Source organism: Echeneis naucrates, chromosome 15 (assembly GCF_900963305.1).
Source record: "Echeneis naucrates chromosome 15, fEcheNa1.1, whole genome shotgun sequence".
Lineage (NCBI taxonomy): Eukaryota > Metazoa > Chordata > Actinopteri > Carangiformes > Echeneidae > Echeneis > Echeneis naucrates.
The window spans coordinates 7,827,230-7,844,111 of NC_042525.1; the positions used below are offsets into that span (position 1 = coordinate 7,827,230).

Genomic DNA, 16,882 nt, shown 5'->3' on the forward strand with positions numbered 1-16,882 from the left:
AAATTCTTCTCAAGCTAAAACGGTTCCATGCATTTAAAATAAGCACCACTGTTCTTTCCCCTCTCAGTGTACTCTTTTTGACAAACCACAGCTGGAGAAGCCACAGTGTACTTTAATTTGGAGTAGCCAGAACAGGAGAATAAAAGCAGAGTCTTGGGACCTGGGACCTAGACAGTGAAATTCAAACAACAAGATTTTCCTCAGAAAATTCACTCAAAAGATAATTTCAGTGTTTGGAGAAACAAAATGATTGCCTTTGTTGCTGAGAGTTTGAAAGATCAGAGGATCAATACCAATCTGATCTGAAAACTAAATATGTAGCTGAGGCCAACAGTCAGCTGGCTGGGGTGAATATGAAGAAAGGAAATGGGAAGACAAAATCTGCCCATCACTCAATAACTCATAAATTAACAGTGTTTTCTGTGCAAAACTCACAGTTAAAAATAGTATATTTTGCCTAATGCTGCATAAAATACAGGCATACCAAAAATACATTTTTAATTTAGATAAATCTTGCAGCTCTCTTGCCATTTATCTGTCTGAGTAAAGAAATAAATGTTTTGTTACTCTGTCAAACAACCAACCAGCCACATCCGTGTTTCACAAACTGACTGCCAGCTTTTCAAGGCCATTTACACAAACAATTATGTCAACATTGACCACCTCCTTTCCTGACACACACACACACTGACATCCATGTGAAGACAGGGCCCCAGAGGGTCCAATTTTCACAGTTGTAGACAAATCTCTCTGTTCCCTTATATTGGTTGGATATTCATGGAGCTGAAATGTGCCGCTGTGGCATCCATCTCTCTGTGCGCGTTTGATGGTTAGCTCAGTACGCAATTGCTCATTTCATCCGTGGACCCCCTGCAGGGGTTTTTATTACATGCATCCAACCATCAACAGTTAATAAGAAAATGACTGTTGTCAACATGTCATGAATGAATTTTCAAACACAATAACACCAACACGCGGCTGAAAGCTGTGGTTACAATTTGCCAGGACAAAAGAAACACAAAACAAATTTTACAAGGAAAAAAAAAAAAAATAATAAAAATAACCTGCAGATTTGATTGCATATCTCTGGCATCATCCATGTCCCAAGAAAAAAAAAAAAAAAAAAGCTGCTGGAAAAAAGATTAGATTTTTGACATTTACTTCCATAGCATATTTAATGTTTACAAAGCCAGAATGAGCTATTGGCACAGAGGGTTGGGAGCCCTGGGTAGCAATTTAAGATGTATGACAGAGGCACAAAGAGGAGGAGGACAAAAAGAAGGAATTTGTCTGCTTTTCATGCAAAAATGGCCAACAGAATTAGACCGTGAAGATGAGAAAGACTTGACAGAAAAGATGCAAAAGAAAAAGGCGATAAAGCAAATGAGAGACACAAAGAGAGTGACAGATGGAGAGAGAATCCATCTTCATTTTGTTACACAGTGTATAAAACATTGAGTAACTAAAAGTGTGCATGTGTGTGAGAGAGAGAGAGAGATGAGTGTCTGCATTGTGTATAATTTCCTCTGAGGTGGAGGAGCATCTCATACCTTCTCAGGCCTGTTAATTTTCCTCCAGGGATTGAGGCAGTTATTGCAGTCCTGTTCAGTAATTACACTGCAGTCCAGAAAATGCTTAAAGTTACATCTATGTAATCCAGGCTGTCCAACCCCTGGGATACACCTGAAAATTGCTCTAAGTGCTATTTCCTACAGACTGATTACCTTGTACATACACTGGTGCTTATAAAATGGAAACTGAATCCAAATGGTGTTGTGCAAGCAGCTCATACAGTAAACTGAACAAATCTAACAGTTTACGACGGCTTTATCCAGAATTCTTGTTTTAAGAGACATTATGTCTGATTCTTTAGATTCACTTTCTCCTGGTGCTTGTAAATCATTCTAAGTCTGTGTAATTGTGAATCCAACCAAAACTGTAGTGGCATTTCCCACCACTTTGTTTTCAGTAAAGCGTGACATCTCCCACACAGCTCTGAGGAAAGCATTACAGTTCTCAGGCCGGATTTTAAAAGCACTTGTTGCTGATCTTGTGATAAAAGTGCATCAACATTTTAAGGTTTCAACTAAATAACGGTATCGTAGTTGTCAAAGGATCACCAAAGTCTTTATGAGGATTCATCCTCTGGGAACCATTCATGTGTTGATAACAAATCTCGAAGCAATCCCTCAGTAGATGGAGAAATTATTCGGTCTTTACCATCCTTGGAACTATGCCACTAGCATCGCTAAAAATAAAAGGCAGCCAACTTTATTTCATTTTTCTTTCTGTAGATATTAGGGTTCTGCCAAGGAAAATGAAAATGTATTCACAAGTGAAAGGTACTTTCATCACAGAACACAACTGTACGGTTGAAGTAAACATTTATAGAAACACACACTGCTTAATGACTCTTTTTAAATCAGCACAACCCCTCAAACTGGATTCCAGCTAGTCTTTGTTTGGTCTTCAGCACTTGATGATTAGATTGCAAAATGTTTTTATTGTCCCTCTTGCTATCTTGCAAAAAAAAAAAAAAGTCCAGAAATGTAAGAGCTGTTTGTCACAGAAAATATAGAGTTGCCTATTAAACTGAGTATGAGGGAAGTTGTCGTGAATAGAAATTTGACTGTTTATGAAAATGGACCACAGTGTTTTGGGATGATTCGTTGGCTTACTTCTCAAATAATGTTCTTGCTTCATTTGGTGCTGGAAATAGTCAGCACACATCCACCCACGAACACAACAGTAGGCCAACAGCTTGTCCCTCTACGACCACAGACTCTGAGATCTGGAAACACTTCACTGTTTGAGCCTGCGAAAAGGTTTCACAGCGATGCACCAGCAAACCTGCCACCACAGGCAGCACGGATTAAAACACAATGGGGAGAGGGAAAGTAAAATGAAGCGGTCTGCATGAAAAAAAGAAACAGAGTTCCATTATAGAATTAACTCCACATAATAGGAAGCAAATTTTTTCCTCCACCAAAAAGGGTATGCCAAGGTGTCAATCCACATGGATTAGCAGTATATTTGATACACATATAAAGCAATCTAAATATTCTTTTGTAAAAGCGGTATTGTTGACGCAACTAGAGAACAGATTATGGATTGAATGATAAATTTTTGTGGATATATGACTTTATGTGATCAAAGGTCCGCACTTGTGATAACACCTGATTCGGCAAAAAATTCTAAATAATTTTATTCCATTGAATTAAACAATAGTGCCACTTTTTTTGTTGTAAAAGCATAATGAGTTAAATGGCTATCACTGAGTTTAGTGTTTCTTATAATTGCATTTTAAGTATTTGAAAAACTCAGCACAATCCTGTACTGACAAAAACTATTGTGAAAAACAGTATAGTTAAGGAAACTTTAGGAAACTTTTCAAAGCAGAAAAGAGGGAGTAAAGTGGAAAATGAAAACAGTAACTGTGTCTAAATTCATTTCCATTATAATACCAGTTAAAAACTGAAACATCACCAGTAAAATGGATTTACAGGCTAAATTAATCCATAATGTGACATATACCCTGACAATAGTGGAAATATATAAATATAACAAAAAGGGTAGATTAACAGGTTGGTTAAAATTAGAAATAAATACAATGCAGATTGAATAGTGACTATCATTCATGTTTTTAGGATACCACAGAAAACAAGTGCAGTCAACCTAAATCTAAAGGAATAATAGAGTATCTGATCTAAGTCTAAGTGGTGTGTCTCCGTTTCAACCCCGACAGTGAGACTCAAACTAAATCTAAATCAGGCGCCAAAGTCAACACTGACAGGTTACTGAAGCATATATATTACCGCTCTGGAAATGACCTGCACAACTTCAAAGTGTGGCATGCTGTCACCAATTACAACCACATTACAAAGCCACATGTCCATATGTATTGTATTGTCCTAACTCCTCATGCAGTCTATGATATTTGCAGTCGTGACTGCGGGGAAGCACATGAGCAGGACTCAACATTGTTCCAGAGGGATGAGCTCCCTTGGCAAGCTGAGTATCTGTTAAAGCAGATATTGGGTTTGTTATTTTAGCTCCGGGAGGGAGAGTGGATCTGTTTTCAGATGTAACTCCAGGGGATCTGGTGTGGATGTTTATTTGTCTTTCTCAGTGACAGAGGCTGTTATCAGCCACTAAAGTATAAGTCTGAAAGAATCACCAGCAGCTTCCGCCATTGACCATAATCCAATAAAATATCACCTGCAGATAGATGGTTGGCCCTGATGGCTGATTCAACAAACACAAGCTGCTAGCACGCATTAAGACAACCAAGCAAAGATTCATGTTAAGTGATAACTAGCGACCGCTGTGGGTCATACTGTGGAGACCGAGGTTTAATCAAGCAGAGTTTTCATGGTTAATTTTTGAACTTCGCAAATTTGGCAATGCATAACATCAGGAAATCATATAGCTCATAACACAAAAAGCAAAGTACTCCATCTAACCTAAATTCAATTTGTCTGCTGGGCTCACAGCTCATGTGCATAAAGTGGCTCATGGCACCAGTTCAGAGGAAAGGAAACTGGGATCAAGTGAAAGTGAATATCACTGAAGGGTTAGAATGTTGTTTTCAGATCGTATTTAAAAGATGGATGATTTTTAGCTTGATAAATTGCAGCATTAATATATACATTATGGTTTCAAAACCCATAGCAAAATCTATAAATCATGGAAAAAGTTTTACTTTGTCACAACCTTGAACGTTTCATGCCTGTGGTGGCTTGTTAGAAATGCACAAAAACACACAATTTGAACGTTGTGGGTGATACAGAGAGCCTGTCATTACAGAGGATGCTTAGATGTTTAGTCTTACGACACACAAAACATGGAGGGAGAATTGGCAGTGCAGGACACTAACCCCGCTGACCTCTGACCTCTCAGAGGGGCTCTCTAAACATGGACACTGGGGCATTTGAACAAAAAAATACACATATTAAATTTAAAATGAAAAGAAGAGTCAAAGGAAGCTGAGAATGAGAGACAGGCGGAGCCTGAGGGAGAGGGAAGTGGAGGGCAGAGGGAGAGCTGGACAGGAAGGCAGAGTGTGGCCTTTGGTAAGTGTTAAGGATAATAAAGAAGGGCTTAAGAGGGTTTAGCAGCTGATAGGTGGGTAACAGCAGGACAAATGAGAAGTCCCCTCCAACAGCAGCACTTGACTGACCCCAGCTGAGTCAACAACATCACCACGGGAAGGTTGTTGTGTCTCCAAGTGTGAAAATTCCCTCTCATCACAGATACCACTGATACTTGGTATTTTATCACAATGACCTACATCACGAGCACGGTATTACTGAAAGTGCCACAGATGTAGTTCCAAAAATTATACTAGTCTGCTGTTAGCATGTATTAATGTCAATTGTGCTATATTTTAACTTGAATAAGTATTTTATAATTAAATATTCATGATGGGTTATCTCACCCAAGCCCCATCAGAAAACAGAGAGTTATTAAATTACACCAAGGACAGAATAATCCACATGCACCAATGTTAGCGGAATAGTTGTACATTTTAGAAAATATAGTTCTGTCAGAAAGGTAAAAGATACAGTTACAACTAGTGCCACTTAGCTCTTCGAAAACTGAATACAAGGGACTGTCCTGGAAATTATTTTTAGGAAATTATCTGTGCACAACAGGCAACGTCAAGAGAAGGAGGAAATCAGCTGATGCCTAGTAGAGACAAAAGGACTTATAGACTGCTGCTTGTCTCTCAGGTGAAGCCAATAATTCTTGTTTGTTTTATCAGTGGCCATTCAACAAACTTAACAGAATGCTTATTATTGTAACCATGTTGGCGAAAGTCCTCTGACCAAAATAAGGTGCCATGACCTTTTCCTAAACCTAACCAAGTAATGTTTGTGTCCCACTCGAACCAAAATGTGCCTGTTCACAATCTTAATCCCGTGTTTACTATCTTTATGACTAAAATGTATAATTCAAATTCCTTTATTTGTACCACAGTGGGGGAATTTCACTGCTGCAGCAAAGCAGAAACCAAATCACAGAGTGGGAAAGGGGAAAAAAAAAAAAACGCACAGTAAAATAGGGTGAAAAAAAGGGGATCGTTGTATATAAGTAACAAATTTGATAATAAAAAAAATAAGCAATAGACAAGAGCTATAAAAAAAAATCTGTATCATAAAAGTACATTCTAAAATGTAGAACTACTCTTTTAAACTTTTGCATCCCAACGGCTTTTTAGTGAAGATACAACTGAAAGATTTCAGACAATGGCATGCTAATCCCTTACAGTTTATTATCAAAGATAATTGCTGCCCAGCCCAAGTGGCATACATCCAAACTATTTGAGTTTTCAATGAATCAGCATCAATGCTTCACAGAAAATGTTCTTCGGGTGGGGTTTTTCAATGGGCATTACGCAGCCAGAGCAGCAGTGCTTGCCTTGAAGAAGGGAGGTGATCCATTAAAGAGTTGGAGAGCACCACGGATGCCGAATGCCAGCTCTGTGAAGCAATGAGAACACGACTATGCCAGCATTCATAGAAAACTACTTCAACCTTCAATTATTAACTGACTAATATGATGAGAAGCCATATTAGATCACACTGAAAATGCAAACAAAGTAAAAGAAACATCTGTGTTTCATTTCGCTGAGAGCCAAAGAGTTGTCAGCTTTACTAAAATGATTTTTGCATCCAAACAACAGATGCTAGTAAGGGAAAATCGGCTGCTTTTTATTGGTTAATGCCAGCCAAAGCCATTTCCATGTTAAAGCATTTAGAGCTGATGAGCAGGTGAGACCTCACATGTTGATGTGGTGTAACTGTCAATACAGCAGGCAGCCATAAGATGAAGAGAGGCACATGTTTTAGTGCTTAAATAAAGTCTGGAACAGGAATATATTTATTTTTCATGTGTGGTTGCTCAGAGTATAGTTACTTTCCTGAGCAACGAAAATAATTCTAAGAGGTTTTGTTTTGGTTTTTTTTTTTTTTGTTTTTTTTTAATAGTTCATACATTTCCTATTACAATCTACTCTGAACATTACTGAAAAACTTGAGTTGCCAGTTGCAGTGACGTTAGGCCAAGAAGATTTTTTTTTTTTTTTTCCCTTTTTAAAGATCTACTCTACGTTTTTCCACAGAGCAACTGGGTGTTTTTCCTCCCTCGCTTTCTCCCCTGACGTTTTTCGGTTGGCAGTTCCTCTAACTCTTGCAGCATTAGCACAGACTTTTCAGATAATCTAACACCCTGATAAGATATGTTAGAAGCAGCCTGATTTTCTAAAGCAGCAAATATTTTAAAATGTATTCATGAAAAACTATTCGTAACAATAACTGCAAATAACCCACAAGTGAAGTGAAGTATAACATTAAGATTAAACTGCAAGATATCAAAAGCAAAATCATCAAGTAGTTAGACTGCAGACTAATAATTACCAAATTAGGATTATTCATGTTTATAAGGGTGTTCATTGTGAGGCTAAATTTAGGATTTTTTACACGTATTACTAACCCACCTAAGTGCTTTATATTTTTGCATAATCATTCCTGTATAAACATCCAGTTGTTGGACCCACAAATGTTTACAGTCAATGTCAAAGGTCTTTAAATTATCATGTCAATTTTTGTTTATGTAATTTGCGCTCCCTATAAGCTTGGTGTGGTCTGTTTCCTTCTGTGGAAATCTCTACACTCTCATTTTCAAACACCTTATTATGCTGTAGTGCCCAGGGGCCATATGGATGACATTAGACAGTTTATTTGCAATGAAATATGCTGACCTTGCTGAATGAAAATGCCCATAACACTTCCTTATCTCAATGTCATCCTCACTGTTAAATTTTTTCTTTCCAATCCACAGAAACGGATCACGGACTACCACTGACTGTGGTCCATGCCATGAAAATACCAGGTAAATGGCTTTACAGGTTGCTTGATATTGTACAAATTTTCTCCGAATGAGTGTGCGATTAGCAAGAAGCAAAGTGTACATGCTCTACCTCTCATTACTTTCATAACACAGCTTAACAAAAAATATATTTTCTTGACTTTGAAATTCTGCAGCTATGTGGCCAATTTCTTCCAAGAGTCCTATTGTTTACACTGTGAAGAAGTGTGGCATTCTTCTGTTGGTCTTAGTTTTCCTGTTTTTCCTTCACACCATGTGTCACTGTTCTCAGCTAGGAGTTCCCCTGCATGTCCAGTCTGAACAGACCCGAGGTCATCACAAACATGTGGCAAGATAACAAGACCCCCATTAAATTGGATCACAGCTCCCCTCAGGATATCACAGGGCAAGGCAAAACTCGTTCTGGACAATAAAAAATGCTCTGACACAGGAAACGCAAAATTTTCTGCTGAAAAATGACAGTAAAAATGGCATGACCTTAAACACATGCTACTAATTTTACACTGCAAGCAGTAGTAAATGGGTACTGAAGTCCTGAGGTCTGACATGAGAAAGTTCATTGCTCACAAAGAAGGGATTAATGATAACCAAGAAGTCAAAAACTGACACCATTATGTCCCCAACAGAGGGCAAACAAAACAAACCACGAAAACTAAACAAAATCAGATTAAATGTCGAAATGAGACATCATGCAATGAACAGATGAATAGAAAAAGCTGTGCAATTTTAAATAATTTAATAAAACCAAGTGTCAAAATGAGTAATACATTGAACCATAAGTTTATGTTGTTTCCTGGCAAGGCCACTTTTGACATCCTTATACATTTGTTAAGTGGTGAAAAGATATGTGTAGGTCTGTAGTATTTTGTTATGATGCTATCTGGACAGATTTGAAAGAAGTGTTTGAAGAGGTTTGTTTGAAGTGTTGCGTTTCGTCACAAACATTAAACACACGTGTTGTTTCTTCATTTAAATGGGTGTGATGTGGTGAAAATACAATAGTGCGTCACGCAATAGACGTCAGTCAAAATATCCATAACTACAATGCAATGTATTGCTCCACCAGCTGTTTGCTGGCAAGCTAAACGGATACAAATATAGAAAATGTAACACACATTTCAATGGATATGAGCTTTTTCCCACTGACTATGTTTTACAATTTATTTATTTTTTGTTGACCACAACCACAGCAGCGTGTGCCAGAGTCTGTGCCAGTGCTTCCAGCTGCTTCTCCAAACTGACAGTGCGCTTAACTGAATTGAACTGAGATAATAAACTGACTGTTGTTAAAGATCCCACACAACTCTGTGTCAAATAACCCAACTATGACTTTAATGTAGCAGCTTTAACCCAACACAATCAGAAAATTATAATAGTGTGAAGGTTAACGGACAATTAGTGGACATGCTGAAGGACATTCAAGATCAGATTCCTTGTTTTAGATTGGAATAAAAATTAAGGGATTTGCAGTTTCCAACTCTCCAGCTTTCATTTATCCTAAAATGGGCCCACTTCATCAATTAACAACCTTGGATACAGGAAGCCAGCTGAGCCAAGTGACAAAATTCAGGAAGGAAGGACAGTTTTGTGTGGGGAAAGAAAGGGGACATGTATTTTCCATGGTTAGAGCCCTCCCATCCATTAAAGTGAGAACTGGCAAACAAAGGATGGGGTAGAGGAAAGAGGACACACAAACACAATAAGATGGAGAAGAAAAGCAGGCATTTGATGGTTACTATATTTATTCATTCCCTTTCTTCGTGGTCTTATTGCTCCCATCTGACTTATACTAGGCTGCAGAGAGTACATTTATTTTACCTCACTGACATGGCTCCTTTGCTGATTTTTCAGCCCAGCGCTCATATCAGATTGGGTTGCATAGCGGATAAGACACTCTTGGCTCTCTGATATGACATTTTATCTATTACCGAGTCAGCTTTTCACTTTCCCAGCGACACTCCTCATTTTTCTCTATCTGTCCTCTGTGAATATACATAAATCTGCTATGCTATGCCTATTGCACTCCAGAAAGAGGGGTGGTGTTTCCTCAAATTCTATGAAAAAGGGTCAAATAATAGTCTCAACCTTACCTTACCTTACAACTTGACAAAGTACTCTTTGTGCTTACCCTGCTAATTTTGTATATATATTTTTTTATCCATTGAAGGGGCACATAAAACACTTTTAATTAGAGCCTGATGTGCAGTAGATTTGCCAAGTCTTTGTTATAAGACCAGAAACCAGAACATACTGGCAGAGAATGGACAGCACATATTCATTCTTAACGAAGTAAGTCACTGCTGATCTGGGATTTGAGTGATTTATGCAAAAAGGATTTGGTGGAGCACTTCATATTCATCACATGCATCACTCTGTTGCTTTACAAAACTGGTCATTGCCTCCCATGATATCTTTCTGCAGCTGGAAATACTTCTTAGTCCATGATTAAGTTAAGGTCTCAGAAGACGTCAGCATGTTTGCTTTGGTCTGCAAAAGATATCTGATAATCTTGTTCATGCATTTTGCTTCCCTGGTCAGTTTTTCTCATCAGAACATAGATTAAAGCGGGGTCATCCACTTGAAGTTATACATGTGTTAGGGGTTCAATTGAAATTAGAAGTAGCTGAAATTTATTATTGTAAACTCTGAATAAATCTGTGTCTACATCCGCAGAAAACCACAAGAGCGAGAGTGAGGAGTAATGTAGTGTTCCAAGTCCCGCTGAGGCAATATACCCTGCAGCCAGGGCTGCTGCTGGCTGCGTTTTGTCGGGTCATTTCTAATCATGCTAAGTGAGGACATGGTCCAAGTTGGTGACAATAAAGGGTAAGTGTATCAGAGGGGCAGGGGCAGAGGAGCGAGCTGTTAACAAAGCTTTTGACTAATTTATGGCTCCCGGGGCAGACAGGGGCCTGGTCCCAGCTCCACAGTCATGAGGGACGCCGCGCTTAGGCTCAATACCCTATGATCCTATCCTGGAGTAAATCAACCACTCAAAACCCTGACAGACTGAGAGCTGCTCGGGCAGCCCATCATCGCTATGCTACACTATTGGCCTGCTATAAATCAGCTTGATGTCAGAGAGAGGAAGAGGCACATGGACCGAGTGACGGACAAAGGGCTCCCTTGAGCCCAAGGTCCTCTGAGACGCAAAGCTCTCTGCTTCTTATCAATGCATGGTTTTAGCTGAATTTTATGGGGCAGACACTGGCTGTCAGAAAACCTCTGCACATCCGCAGACCATCTCATAATTGGACAAAATAATTAAAATACCAGTCTCCATTAGGCTGAAAAGATCATGATATTTGACATTCTTTATGTCTAATATCCATCAGTCAAGCTCACCTTCCACTATGAGCTCACGTCTAACAACTGGAATTCCTAGACAGCGTTTTAAAGTGAAGTCTGTTTGGTGGGTTATTTACGCCACACATCCACTTAACCATGTATAAAATTGTTATTAATACTTTGACTTGTTATTGCAAAACCTTACTCATACATCTATGGTAGCCACTGTTAAAAAAAATACAGCATGTTTGCAGATCCCTAAAATTTTCAACAGGTTTTCACCAATGTCAACAGTTGCAAGCTCCCACAACATATATTTCTGTCGTCTTTTTCTTAAAATGTAATACAAAGTACGCATTAGTGGTGAAACTGAAAAATCCAGTGAAACACCCAAAAACACTTGTGTTACTGTAAATGATCTAGATTTCATATGTCATTGGGAAACATTCTGTAACCAACTTTGCCTGACACAATCATTAAACACTCCGGGGGTTCAACCTACTCTAATGTAAGTGTGGAGTTGGTTTTAAAAAAAAAAAAAAAAAAAAAAGTGTTGAGCTACTTCCTGTTCCCACAACATCCAGAATGTCTCTTAATATGCTGACAGAAAGAGAGAGCTTTGAACTTCGAGCTTTACATAACATTTGCCTGTCAGCTTGTTGCACTCACTGATCCCCTTGGCTTTGACCCTGTTGTCCTAACTTTGTTTCTTTGCCGATAAAGAATAAATCATCCTTTTCATTCTTTTCCCCAAAATGAGCTTAGACATATTACATTTTGAACAACATGTTTATCCCCCGGCATTATGTTTGTCCCCAAATGTTAAGGATGATTACTTCAGCAAAGAGTGGATTCAACACATCACTATCACCAATCCTTGTTGTTTCGCTCCTATTATATGAGTTTACTGCAAATCTGTTTTCTGCCCAAGTTAATTGCCTAGTGGGCGAGGTCCCTGGTGTGCAGTGGTCCCCTGTTAAAGTTCTGTGTATTCAGCAAACATTTCCGATGATGGCACACATGTTTTAAATTAGACAGAGGGAACAAACACACAGCAAACAAAGGAGCTGTTCAAATGTCTCAAATACTCCATGTGGGCAAAAGAGAATCTAACCTATCGAGAGCCAAAGGATGGTGGCACAGAGAAATGTGAAGAATCTGACTGCTAGCATTGACAGGCAAGGAAAATCACCCAACTCCCAACCAAATAAATCATAGAGTGTTGAGCGGTATTGTAGTTGACACTGGGGAGCATTTCAGTCATGACAGTGAATAATTGAATATTGTAGATCCAAAGTCGGGTGATGGAATTTGTCAAAATTAATTTACCTTGAGTCTCGATTCTTGTGTGGTTTAAGACGGACCCCCGTGCACACTACTGCAATTTATTATGAGAATAAAGATATCACAGACAGCGCAATGACAGGAAGAGGCCTTGGGAGAAGTGGGATGAGAAGCGGAGGCAGTTAAGATGAAGATTCACTTCATAATATTTACAGACAGCACAGCAAGGCCTAGAACAGGTTGACATACATCACCTTAAGTGCATTTTTACATACACAAACATACAGTCAAACATTCATACAGAGTTGAAGAAGAAGTCAGGGCCTATTTTGATTCCTGAGCACAAAAAGATTTTAATTACTTACTATAACTCGTTGAACATAAAATTTGACAGAAGATGATGTATCTCTGCCCTGTGAGGTATGAGGGCAGGAAGAGTCATAACTCACTTAGAAACCATTGGGAGATTAAAAAAAAAAAAGACTATGTAGCTTGAAAGTGTACCTGTTGTAGAAAGTTCACTTTTGACTGATGTGCATTAATTTTCTTTCTCATCCAACTTCTCTATCTGCTCTCTGCTTTCCAAGACTATACTGCTGTTTATCCAGGGGGCACCTATCCAGAGTGCCACTGTCATCAGCTTGGCAGCTGGATTTGTATATTTTAAACGATTGTCAACCAAAAGTTCATATTTTCAAAGTCACAAATCTAGCCATCCCTACTTCTGCTGAACCACATTTGTCTATGCAATGTGTCAGTTTGTGTTTCAGTCTAAAGTCCGTGTCAGGACAGCGCTGCCACTGTGCATCACCAACGCAGTTCTGATCCCACTGTTGTGTTCTACAGCTATCACAAGCTGGACTCCCCCAAAGCCACATCAAAGAAAAGACTATCACTGGAGACTGATGTATACCCCAACTTAGCTCGTGCACACTGCAACGCAAATGTGCACACACACACACGCATGTACACATTGAGTAAACTGAGCCTGCATTGCAATGTTCTAGTGGTTTCTTGTGACGTGTCACCGAACCACACAGACATCGTCCTGATTCTTTCTGCTGTGGTTTGCTCCAGCTGTGTTTGAGGTCGGCTAAGTACACAGTTCTGTGTGAAATCCCACTAATGTGTCGACACTCCAATGTGACCTCAAAGAGGCAGACATGTTTGATCAGAACCAATTTATATGCAGGTGTTTTCCTGAGCACTCTTGGAATCCCTTTTTATACTATAAAATAACATTTTATTGGGACGCAAAAGATTAAAATCCATTTCCTTTAACTCAATGCTTCGGATATTTGACTTCAAAAATTTATTTTTGTAGAGATCATCAAGACCACAGAAGTGTGCAGTTGCTGTGTGATTAAGTGTGCTCAAACATGCATAATCACACACTTGCTGCCGAGTGAAATCACAAGCAGATGGATTAGACATCTACTGTAACATGGCAGTGGTCTGATGCACCCAGATGAGAACCCAGCCCACCCAAGTAATTATTATCAGACACAGACAGGCAGACATATACTAACCGGGACAGGGCAACACATGGGAAACATTAGCACTGCCAATATGGCCCCACATGTAAAGTACAATATGGCTTGCTTATGCATTCATAAAGGCACGATGATACTTTGCTCATGTTGATTTATTAACCAATTTATGGTTTAAGAAAACATCTTGATTCCCATCTCCTCTGAATTAGACTGAAGTATTCACTCATCTCAAATATGAAACAATCTGTGTTCCACTTAACTGTGCAAAATTGAAGACTTGCCTGAAAAATTGAAATGTAAAAGTCACTGCGTGAATGGGCGTAGCTGCGTTGGGGTAGATATATGGAAACCTAAAGTACAGTATTTCTTACTGCAGCCTATAGCATATTATTCTACAAGCACAATTATACAAAGTTGCAACATCAGGCAATTGTATATATGTTGACACATTAATGTACGAGTATAAAGAAGTAAGTGCATAGCCTCTATAGTCTACACCGTGTGGTCGTCAAAAGCACAATGATATTTAATTTACTTTCACATAAATAGAAAAATACCAAATTTTTGTAAATAATTTGCTTGATCTCATTTTTATATGAATGCATTTACACACACTTCCTATCCAAAAGGACATTTTGCATATTTAAATATGTAAATACAAATCAAACTCAGGCTGAGTAATAACCATTCACTTTAAGTGAAATTAAGTGTGATGGAAACAAAACGCCCTCTAGTCAAGGAATGCCAGTTGAGTTTATACCACGGAAAACAAAACAAATTCAGCATGACTACACCAAAAAGACTCAAATTACACATCTAAATTTGAGGAATAAAAGACCACACAAAAGCCGCACATTTTGCAGTTCTTTCAACAAAAAGAAAAATCATTTGAATGTTAAGAACGCAAAAGTCAAAGATAAGGTAGAAATGAAATTTCTCCACGACTCGCAAGGTCAGAGGAAAGAGCTTCCCCAAGTGAGAAAATCCAAAAATGTTTACAATAATCCAAAACAGAGACAAGAACAGACATGTTTTCCCAAACCTAATAGGTAACTAGTTCATCTGAGGTGAGAAAAAAAGCCTTCCTGTGACTGTGGGAAAAAAAAAAAAAACTACACACATTTCTTTGTGTAATAATTTCATTCTGGAGACATCAACAGGTTCCTGGCAGTTAATGAAGGCCACACACACTTGCAAGGAGGACAGTGTGGAAACAGTAACATGTTACACAACCGCAACTCCACCAACAAGGGAAATACGGAGCATTCGCCACATATCACCTGTGGAAGTCTGATACAGCAACTTGTGTTACCTAACTTACCCTTTAATGCACTTTAACACTCAACATGTTTTGGGACCATAACTCTGTACAGAGACTGAAAAAAAAACCCCACAATCCCACCATGTCTTGCACATATAAACATTAACCTGTAATGTCTTCTCTTGAAAACTTGCTCCACTTGTTATTTTACCGTCAGCATGGAAAACAGCAGCAAGTGTGAACACCACACTGACGCACCCTTTGGGGTTGATAGTGTATGCCCTCCAGCACCCCATAAATCTACAAACTCTTTATACACAGTGTAGCAGGAGTCATCTCATTAGACCATTCTCACACATGAATATATGCAAGCACATAAATAAAATAGGTAGACAGCTTTGCCACCCAGTAAATCTTGTGAACTTGGTGTGGTCTGTCAGCTAGCTTTTCCTAAATTATGATGTGCACAAAACACAGCCACATACATATTATCTCCTCCTCCTATGTGATAAAAGCCGTCAAGCACAGCTTAAATACACAAAAGACAGAGAGTGAAGACAGACAAAACGTTTTCATTCCTCTGTGCAGTTCAGCCTTGTACTCACAACACTGTGTGAATGCATCGGTTTATTTCCCACCATATGATTCATTAGCAGCTTGACTGTTTATCAGACTTTTCTCTGACGGTTCAGATGAAAACCAAAATTTCATTCTTTTGAGTCTGTTGGTTATCCGGTCAGACCTTCGCATAGTGTGCATCATCTAACCAAACCACAAGGCCTCTCATATCACCAACACTTTTCTTTTTTGTTAAACACTTTTTTAAATTCAAAGCCCATCCAGTGTCTCTGGAGAGGTTCTACTGAAGGTGACCCACATTTACTAGTTAAGCAAATAAAATAGAGCAGCGTCTCCATCTTCCTTCACTTTCTGTGCCAAGGGTAACAGCAACATCTCTAGCCTATATAGATCTGTCTGTTTACACATATAACACTGTTTGGAAAGATTGCCGCCCTTTGCTCCGTGCAAGACGATGATATTTTTAATTAAGTCGTTCGTTTGTTATTGCAAGACACTGGAGATAAACTTCCTGCGAGATGCAATATTTGGCACGGCTCACATTTTTGACATCCAATAAGCACAGGCTTTCGACACCAATCACCAGAAATAGTTACATAAATGAAGGATTGATGCTTTTTATGGCAAGTAGTTCTAATTCTTCAGTGTTTTATGGACGTTTTGCCTGAACTTGATCCTGGTTGCAACACACATACGCACAACTTATTCACTGTATCTTAAGACACAAACACTTGGAGAGTTACTGAGCTGATCATACAGAACACAACGACAGTTGTTTAAACTCTGGCCCAACAAATCATGATCACCGTGCAGACAGAGCGTGTTTCTCCACGTGTTACTCACTCACTCGCTCATCTTCCGGGTCGGGGAGGTGCTGGATCCAATCCCAGCTCACACCGGGCGAGGGCGGGGGACACCCTGGACAGGTAGCCGGTCCATCACAGGGGCCAACACACAGAGACAAACGGAGATGAACAGCCGGCCAGTCGCCATTAAAATAAGCGGCTTTGTGGCGCCATCTAGAGGTCAGGGAGCCCCCTGCAGCTGTGCGCCGACAGGGGGCGCTGTCTCACAGGGCACTGAGCAC

At 39.2% G+C, this 16,882-nt stretch overlaps 1 protein-coding gene across 1 annotated transcript in view; it reads right to left on the bottom strand.

Annotated features, from left to right (window-relative positions):
- The window catches only part of tmem72 (transmembrane protein 72), a 57,721-nt gene extending 40,991 nt beyond the window's left edge, over positions 1-16,730 (bottom strand). Inside the window, exon 1 of the mRNA XM_029520385.1 lies at positions 16,643-16,730. Coding sequence (XP_029376245.1) covers positions 16,643-16,650 — 8 coding nt within the window. The 5' untranslated portion in view covers positions 16,651-16,730. The remainder of the gene's footprint in view (positions 1-16,642) is intronic.
- Positions 16,731-16,882: the final 152 nt, after the last annotated feature.